Source organism: Lycium barbarum, chromosome 2, assembly GCF_019175385.1.
Source record: "Lycium barbarum isolate Lr01 chromosome 2, ASM1917538v2, whole genome shotgun sequence".
In the NCBI taxonomy this organism is placed as follows: domain Eukaryota; kingdom Viridiplantae; phylum Streptophyta; class Magnoliopsida; order Solanales; family Solanaceae; genus Lycium; species Lycium barbarum.
The window spans coordinates 132,782,779-132,792,774 of record NC_083338.1 but is presented as its reverse complement, the minus strand read 5'-3'; the positions used below and the strand labels follow the sequence as shown (position 1 = coordinate 132,792,774).

General features: G+C 33.5%; 1 protein-coding gene across 1 annotated transcript; it reads left to right on the top strand.

Moving 5' to 3' along the window:
- The first annotated feature begins 6,234 nt into the window (after nt 1-6,234).
- On the top strand, nt 6,235-9,100 carry LOC132628930 (disease resistance protein RPV1-like). Its single transcript, XM_060344680.1, has 3 exons — nt 6,235-6,877; nt 7,093-7,123; nt 7,953-9,100. Exons 1-3 carry the CDS (start codon nt 6,382-6,384, stop codon nt 8,746-8,748), a joined length of 1,323 nt encoding a protein of 440 aa, XP_060200663.1. The 5' UTR covers nt 6,235-6,381; the 3' UTR covers nt 8,749-9,100.
- The last annotated feature ends 896 nt before the right edge of the window (nt 9,101-9,996 follow it).

The following is a 9,996-nucleotide window of genomic DNA, read 5'->3' as shown; positions in this document are numbered from 1 at the left end:
AGCATAATATAAAAAGAGAAGTTGCATTATTGGATATTTTTCTACCATATAGAAATGTGAAGAGAGGGACGACCAAGGTCATTTCTGTCATTTTATTCAGTCCACGTGCCTCCAACGAGCCGCAGGCTATTGGATTTACACATTGCCATGTGTGTGTATGATGACGTTGGAGCAAATAGTCTGTGCCATTTCTGAAAAGTGGGCCCTCAACGTGGCCCCACTAACATTCAAGAATTAAGACCATTCAATTTCTTTTTGTTTTATAATGATCCATTTGATCTCATTTTCGCTAAAATACATTTTCGTACTTTTAAAAGGTATTTTAATTAATGGGTAATTTTCGGAATATATTTACTTAAAGTGTGTGAATAGTCTAGTCATAGGAATTTATTTGCACTTATATGAGGTATGAATTGATGAATAGTGTAATTTATTAAGTGGGTCAATTTTTACCTTATACATACTAGTTAAGTAAAAAGATTATTTTGGACAATAATTTTAGTTGGAGAGTAATAGGACAAACCCATAATTAATTTAAAACCCTATAACATATGGCCCATAAAGAGGAGTAAATATATTGGAGTAGGGTTGACATATTAAAAGGTAGCATCAAAAGTTCCGAGCAGAAAGTTTCGGGCACAGAAGTTGCTGTCAACTGAAGCCTCGAATCTGCAAAAATTTCAGGTTAGAACATGGAATTAATTTCATCGTATTATTATAGTTATAGTTACAGAGAGGGGTGAATTCAAGTCACAAATTGTCACTGTTGTGTACTGTTCTCGTTCTTGGGCATGTCCGTGTATTTGTATAGATAAATCAAAAGGTGGGGGAGAAATCATTGTGCATGAATAGTTTCTTATCTTTTTTATTTCATCTTTTGTGGTAGAAAGTTGGCAGCCATGATTTGATTTTAGTCAAATAAGGACATTCCAATGTGGGGCTATCACTAGGTAATAATAATGGGCTATCACTAGGTAGTAATGATAATACTAATGGTTAAATGGTTTCTGCAAATTTGCTACGGAATTGAAGTCTCAATTTTGTAACTTAGGCTACACTTATAGGAATTTGCTTTCCTCATGTTATCATGATTGCACTTTAATTCTAATACATAGGGTATATGTAATTGAATATTTGGCAGTGAATAATATGAATACCTTCAGAATCATGGTATTTGAATTGTGAAAAGTTAGATTTTTATCCGAAGTTAAGATATCAGAGTAATTAAAGGTTTCGAGTCCTAGTCCTAAGAAAGGAGAATTGATGATTTGATAGTTCATTTATAGATGAAATTGACCAATTTTAAAAATATATGATCCTTAGACAATGGGTGAAATTATTTTTCAATAAAATTCCAATCTTGCCCTTGTGGGCCCAAGGCCACTTTTTGGGGTGTGTTTTTGGGTTTCAAATATAAATATAGCAATATGGGTGTCCTTAGATTCGTATTTTAACGTAAATCGCATGTTTTTATAGATTTTGATCGTTCAGAGGCTCTATGCAAAGGGAAGGCATTAGTTTGATTGTTCGTGGCACCCGCTCGGCATTGAAGTAGGTTACGGTCTACTTTAGTTATACTCTGATTAGAGAATCGTATGCAGTTGTAGAAAGTGACGGGGATAGCATGATAGGCCTTCGGGCATGAAGTGGAGGCGAATTCCAGTTAAGTTGGTTCTGTTAGCTGTTATGTGGGCTCGTCTCCGTACGAGTTATTTTCGGTGATTATAACCTGTTTGTATCTCCGTCACATACTAGCTCACTCATCACATGAAAAGGAATGGTAATATTGATAATTGAACAGTGGACAATAATATGACTTGTACTTGTTGATTTTATATTGGTGATATTGTTGAGACTGATATCATGCATGACATGCTTTTCATATTATGGTTGTGATGATTGGTGAGGTGAGTGATTGAGAGACTCCGAGGTCTTTGCCGGAGATTGAGAGTGACAGAGAGACTCCAAGGTCTTTGCCGGAGATTGAGAGTGATTGATAGCTTTCGAGGTTTCTACCGGAGAGCACGAGTGGTACATAGACTTCGCGGGTCCCCCATGGGTTATGGCTTTGAGGCATTGCCCTTAGCATGTGTGTACGAGAGTGGAGTGAGAGAGGTGAAGGTTTCATTGCATTGCATTCATCCACTCATATATTTGACTGATCATTGGTGAACTATATCTGTCTTGGTTGGTTTCATGATTCCTTTACACTTTACTTGTATATGATATGTGACCATACTTGTTTGCTCTATGTGCTACGTGTTAGTTTCCACTTCTTCATGCGTTATCTAATCATTGTCGGCCTATGATGCTTACCGGTACTAGTGTTGTACTGATACTACTCTTGCTGCACTTTTTGTTAAGTTCAGAGTACGATCCAGGTTCCAGTTCTACACCCCGTGGCTGATACGCGAGGGTGACATCTTTCAGTCATTCAGGGTGAGCTACTTGGTCATCTGTGGCCCCTGAAGGACCTCCTCTATTTATTTCTGTTTTTGTATTCGATAGACAATATGTAGCCTTCAGGTATTTTCAGACTTATATTCCGTACTATGTTAGCGCTCTTGTACCATTTGACCAGATTTTGGGGTTGTCGTGAAATTTCTAGTTATGATAAGTATTTAAGACTTGATAACTTATTCTTATTAAATTTTTCGCTTATTAACTTGTTATTAGTAATGTGGTTCGCCTACTCGGAGGGATAGTGTAGGTGCCACCACGACTCGCGAATTGGGTCGTGACATCTTTCTTTCTTTAAAAAAAAAAAAAAACTAGCGTGACATCTACTGTAATCTAATTGATTGTTTTATTTTGCTACTTTCAATTAAAGTAAACTAATAGATCCACTAAAATAGGAAACAATAAGGTCTTTTTGTCACACTAGTTTGGCCACAATGGTCCAAATGGGGTAAATTCATATGACTATTTAAGTCAAATTTAATAATTTATGCTTACTTAATGTTATTTCTATCTTTTCTTCTCGAATTTTGTCTTAATTTAAAACTGTACAATAGATGTTATGGTGGTTTTTACATAAGTGTGGCCAAATTTGGGTCAAATTGTAGTGGCAATTTAGCAACTCTCGGAAGGAAAATAGTATTCTCCATTCAATTTAAGGGTTTTCATTTAATTGGGTACGGAATTTTTAAGAATTTTTTTAAAATCTTATAATATTAAATTAAAGATGATGTAATATACTTAAACTCTCTTTGAATTTTATGGTGTTAAACATGCAATGTAAAATTTGAACTAAAGAACCAAATAAGAATGACATACTAAAAATAAAAATAAGATACTTGAATTGAAATGGAAGGATTAACTGTAAATTTAAATAGAATATGTATTATGAACTGATAAACTTTTGATTTATTTTCCAAACTAACCAAATTAAAATTTTATAAACAAGTGTTACTTTGGGTCCAATTTATAATACAGTATAATCTTTTTACATTTTAAAATTAATCAAATCAATTTTTCATCTGTTATAATAGATTGCTTGCGTTATTTTTCAAATTAGTTTATAATTCTTAATACTAATATTATTTTGTCTCAAATAAGAAAGGGAAAGGAATTTCTTTTTATGTAAATTATCTCTTTCTAAAATATTAATGAATTCCATGTAATATTATATTGACAAATTTAAGTTTTCACAAGCTTTTTGTACATAACCAAACATAATACTGTAATATTCTTTTTAACTATTTGGGCCCAGAGATTATTTATTCTAATTAATTTGATATATAACTATAAATCGTAAACACAAAAAAACTTCAGTAAAAGAATTTAAAACTAAATCTAGATAGGATAGTCTAAAAATATGCTTATGATTTGAAATTAAATGTAGTATTTTTCATTATAGTGACTTAAATGATACAAATACTTTTAATTATGCATCATTTTATCACGAACAAAGAACTGAAAATAATCATTCTATCATGCTAACATTCTTTTTTATTATCATTAAAAGATAAATTACACGCTTAGTTTTGTTCAAAAATGAGTTACACTCACTCCTCCGTTATAAATTCAACTAATGAGCAAAAAATTGGAAAGTAAGCTCTTTAGCACAACGACGTATAATAATTCATCCTCATAAAATTATAAATTCAGCTTATGAGCAAGAAATTGGTAGTAATGACCTTTAGGACAATAATGCATAATGGCTCATCCTCATGAATTATTAATGAAATTTGAATGCTAGATTCATAGTGCTTTATAATTGTTCAAAAAGAATGTTAACATAAATAATACTAGGCCTAATTCATCGAGCATGTCCAATTGAGGTTGATGAGGGTAATGCATACAATTAAATGAGGTGATTTTGTTAAGTGGTTAACTTACTTATGTAATGAATATTTGAGAATACGTGCAGAAAGATTGTCAAAATTTAAGTTTGAAGTGTCTAATAGGAATAAATTTTTATGTGTTTAGATGCTCAATTGGAACAAACAGAAATTTGAATGTCTAGATGAAACATATTGACAAGTTTAAGCGAACTTCGATGTATTAATCCTTAATACTAACAATTCAATGCTTGACAAAATTGGAGGATTTAATTACATTATTTTGTCATTTTCCTCACAATGTAGGTTCAAATATCTACACAAATTTGTAAACTTAGATCTACATTTTTCTTTCAATTTTTCTTAAATAGGCAAAATAGCAATAGAAAATTCTAAATTTGCTCAATATGTAATGGATATAAACAGTCATATTGGGCCCCTGCGAGCACGAGCTTCAAAGTATCTAGTGATTAAACAAGGATGAAGACCCTACTTATGGTCTACGAGACAAGAAAAAGATTCGAGACTTGCGGATTAAAAAAATGTTAAAGCGAGCTGAGCAACCTTTTGAATATAATGAACTTGGGGCCTGCGGGTCGTTATATATATATAAAAAAAAAGGTGCAAATATATACTCCACTTTTGGATTTAGAGTAGATATATCTTTTATTAAGAAAATAGTATATATATACACCTCGTTACACAAATGACACAAATCATTTGGCTTGTTTTTTAATTAAAAAAGTTCCACGTAGTTTTAAAAAATAAGTGTACCCAGTATTTTAGTAGACTTATTTTTGTAAAGTCACGTAGTAATTTTTTTCTGATAGGTTGGGTCTGGTTCATTAAAATAATGGTATATATATACCTCCATCATTACACAAATAACGCAAATATACCCTTTCGCTGACAAAATTTCTTTTTACAATCATTTAGCTTGTTTTTTAATTAAAAAACTATCACGTGATTTTAAAAAAATAAGTCTACCCATTTTTTTAATAGATTTATTTTTGTAAAGCAGCGTGGTAATCGTTTTTCTGGTGGGTTGAGTCTAGTTCATTAAAATAAATGAGTAGACTTATTTTTTTAAAGCCACAAAAAACATGGCTTAAGAAATGGTATACTTTTTTTTTCACATGATATTTGGTTAATTAAAAATAGGCTAAATGATTCTTTTTGAAAAGTCCGTCATCGAAGAAGGTATATTTGCATCATTTGTGTAACGGTATGGGTATATATGCACCAATTTTTTAACGAAGAAGATATATGCTCTAAATCGCAAAATTGAGGGGTATATTTCCACCTTTGCCCTTTAAAAAAAAAACCAAAACTGCACCAAAAATAAATAAATTACCAGATTCTGCCATAAATAAAAGACAGCTGAAGTTGCAAAAGATACACCTCTAAATATGAGTTCATATTAATTTTTTTAATTAAAAAAAATTCACTTTTAACAAGTTTAGCGGATCAAAATTGCTCAAAAATATATTCAAGTGATAATACTAAACCTATACTAAACATAAGAGACTTTTTTGTCATTTTCCTCACATTTTAGATCCATTTTTATCAAATCTGATCAAAGATGCCTTTACATTAATCGGAGCAAAATAAAATAGTACATTTTATGTAACAAAGAAAATAATGACTTTTAGGTAATGCATACAAACATAGTTAGGAATAACTAATAATATAATTAGTCTTTATTTTTCCTCCACGAATCTCAAAATCCTCCAGATTAAAGTCACCCATACATAAGTTTACCTCCCGACTCCCTAGGGAAGAAGAAGGAAATTTGAATGTGAACAACACTATATTATTACTACCATGGAATCTCTCTAAAGTCTACCCCTCCACATTTTTGGTTGGTCCACATATTTTAATTAGTCACTACGGAAAGCATAAAAAAAAGAAGTTGAAAATGATTAGAAACTTCTCTGAACTTGCAAACTACAAAGTCTTCGTTAAGGCAATTAACACAGAAAGAGCTTAGAAGATGAGAATTAGCAATAAATTCACACACACACACACACACAAAAAAGTTACAAACATTTTGTTCACAAGAACTAGACCTTACTCAGCTTAATCAATATTTTTCATTATGGCAGGGGGGTCACAAGAATCTCATTCTCACATTCAACTTAGCACTACTTATGATGTTTTCTTGAGCTTTAGAGGTGAAGATACTCGAAAAACGTTCACGAATAATCTGTATACAAGGCTGTGTCAGTTTGGAGTGAACACATTTAGGGACGATGATGAGCTTAGAAGAGGCAGGGAAATTGCATCTGAGCTTCTCAAAGCAATTCAAGAATCAAGAATTTCCATTATTATTTTCTCAGAAAACTATGCTTCTTCAAGATGGTGTCTTGATGAGTTGGTTAAAATAGTTGAATGTAAGGAAAAAACGAAGCAGTTGGTGTTTCCTGTTTTTTATTATGTTGATCCTAGTGAAGTTAGGGAACAAACTGGGAATTTTGGGAAAGAATTGGAAAGACATGAAGAACGTTTTGGTTTGGAGAAGGTAGAGACCTGGAGAAGTGCACTGAGTGAAGCTTATCAGGATGGCATTTGGAAAATACTTCAATTGATCAAGGGTAACATTTCTTGCTACTATGTTTACAATTTCTCATCCCTATTTTTGCTTATCTCAAGATAGAAGCGTAGTAGAACTTAAAGTAATATTCGCTTTGTCTCAATTTATGTGACACTTTTTAATTTTATTCCGTTCCGAAAAGAATGACAAATTTGTATATTAGTGACTGTTTAACTTTGAACTTCTTAATTTACCTTTAGTGATATTGATTTATAGATATAAAAATACCTATGACTTATTTTAGACCGTAAGTTTCAGAAGTCTTTATTTTATTATTAAACTTGTTGGCTAATCGAAGACCATCAAATAAAAATTGAGACAGGAGGAGTAATCAGACTATGTCTACAGGGAAGAAGTCCCTCATGGAAATTACACCCCAGGACAGATTAATCTAACACCAATTATGTGGCCTTAACCAATCACAGATTAGGCAGGTGCTTATTTGAGGATATTCCCTGAGGTCTGCTGATATGATGACCCAGGACTGATGTGGTGATAAAGCTGATGTAGTAACTCGGAAACTGGGATGGTAGTTAAAGTATTTGAAGAGTGAATCCGTGCAAGAATACTTTCTATTGACACGTTCCCCTGAACGAGTGAAAAAGATCTTGTATAATTATCCTTTCCCTTTTCATTCTCAAAAAAAAAAAAAAAAAAATCTCAAAAAAAATCATCCTTTCCCTTGCAGCAAAGTAATGTTTCGTCTCTAGTTTCTTTTTGATGTACTTATGGTGTACTTACGAGGTCCCTATTTGTATAGAGAACCATATTTTGATGTAGGTTCTCTTCTTTTGTTATATGGCTTGTATACGGAGTTCCCTCAATTGTTAATAAAATTATTTACTTTATAAAAAAAAAAAGGAGGTAGCCATTAAGGAAAGCGGGAGGTTTGATTTTACATGGTTGTTGTGGGGGAAGTTAATGAAAAAAAAGTTTAAACAGAGATGACTTAGAAAGATATTTGAAGAGATTAAACTGCTTTGCAAGGAATAGAAAAGAAAAATAAAACAGTGTGCCCTCACGCAATTCTGAACAGCTAATTAAGTTTTCCTTTCTTTTTTCCTTGACGATGCTAGGTGTGAATCAAGATTTATTCAGAAAATTATTGAGGTGATCTTATGGGAATTGAATCGCAAATATCTCGATGTTGCCAAGTACCCGATTGGAATTGATTCTCGAGTTAAACATTTATATTCTTTATTATTCAAAAGGCAAGATGATGTTAGCTTCATTGGGATCTATGGAGCTGGAGGAATAGGCAAAACAACTATTGCTAAAGCAATCTTCAACCAGATTTTTCAGCAATTTGAAGGTTGTTGCTTTCTAGCTAATGTTAGAGCAGAAGCTTCAAAGAAACATGATGGTCTAGTAACCTTACAAGAGGAGCTTCTTTGTGAAACTCTTGGAAGTACTAATTTTATAGTTGACAATGTGAATAGTGGAGTTGATCTGATCAAAGAGAGACTTGGTTCAAAGAAAGTTCTCATTGTCCTTGACGATGTTGATCATAAAAGCCAATTAGAACCATTAGCGGGAGCTCGAGATTGGTTTGGATCGGGTAGTCAAGTTATTATAACTACTAGGGATGAAATTTTGCTGAATACCATGGAAGTGGATGAGAAATACAAGGCCACAGAGTTGAACAATGATGAGTCTTTGCACCTCTTTAGTTGGCATGCCTTTGAAAATCCAGTCCCATCGAGAGATTACAGAGAGATTTCCAAAGATATTGTAGCTTATATAGGAGGCCTTCCCTCAGCACTTATAGCTATGGGTTCTTCATTATTTGGTAAACACAAACCAGTTTGGAGAAGTACTTTTGACAAATTAAAGAGGTTTCCCCGTGATGAGTATTGGAGAAAGTTGAGATAAGTACCAATTAGCTTTGTGATTCTTGAAGGTTACAATTCTTGAAGACCTCAAGTCCCTTCTGCTCAGTTGGAACTGCAATTTCTTGATTGATACTGCTAACTGTGAATGAATTCATGAGATTGAATACATGGGAAGCCCAACACATTCTTACTAGAGAAACAATGGATGAGCCTAGCTAGCACAAAGATTGTCTTTTGAAGAAAATGTAATGTTCTCAGGTGACAAGGAAAGAAGTTTCTTTTGTATTCATCCTTCCACTATCTATTTTTGATAAAATTGTACATCCATATAGATGTTTTACTACAAAGTCAATGATGCCTAACAGACCATGTCATTTTTGTTTGCTATGCCTTTGATATTTCCTTCCTTGAAAGAATTTTAAATACTATAAGAATACGCGAAAAAACGAACCTTAAGGTTACTACTTTTTTATTGCAAAAAGTTCTCGTCTTCTGTAAATAAATCTTTTATTAACTAGAAATCAAAATTAAACATGCAGAAGCATACCTTTGGTTGTATAAAATACAAAACCCTATCTGATGTCTCCTCCAAAAGATACAGTGATGCAAACTAGCTTAAGTTCAGCTCCCGGTTCTCCTTAACAGCCAGTACTAAGTTCTTGGCTCCATGAAGGGGAAGGGTAGGCGCTTGGCACCAGAGAAGTGAGGATCAAACTTCAGAGAGTCGGCTACCAAAGTTAATTCTTGTCTCCAAATCTCTCTTTTGGTTTTTGAAACTTTGATTCATGATAGCTTCACATACGCGCCCAAGAGACATGTGACTTCCTTCCTAAGTTGCGCCGAATCTCCATTTTTGGTGCCAATCCCGTCTCGACACTGGTCCGAAGTGGGATACGGTCAACCTAGTTCCCGAGTCTGAGCAACTTAGCTTCCTTCCATTACTCTGACATGCATCAGCTGCCTAGACTTGCCAGCTACTTTTATAAGACTAGTAATTTGTCCAAGTCTTCTTCCATATTTGTTTAACCTATTATGTAAAGACCTTGTAGGTGAATAGCTCAGATATCTTCCTCAAATGGAGGGGGATTACCATTACGTTAGCTGATCTCTTATCCATCTCATAGAATGGACATTGGGATGTGTCACGACCCAACCAGAGTGCCATGACGGGCACCCGAAGCTAACCTACCGAGTACCTCTAAGCATACATCTCATAATCATTTCTGGGTGGACCCCAAAGGTAGCTCATGATTGTCATAACCTGTAAGGACACATACCACAACATAAT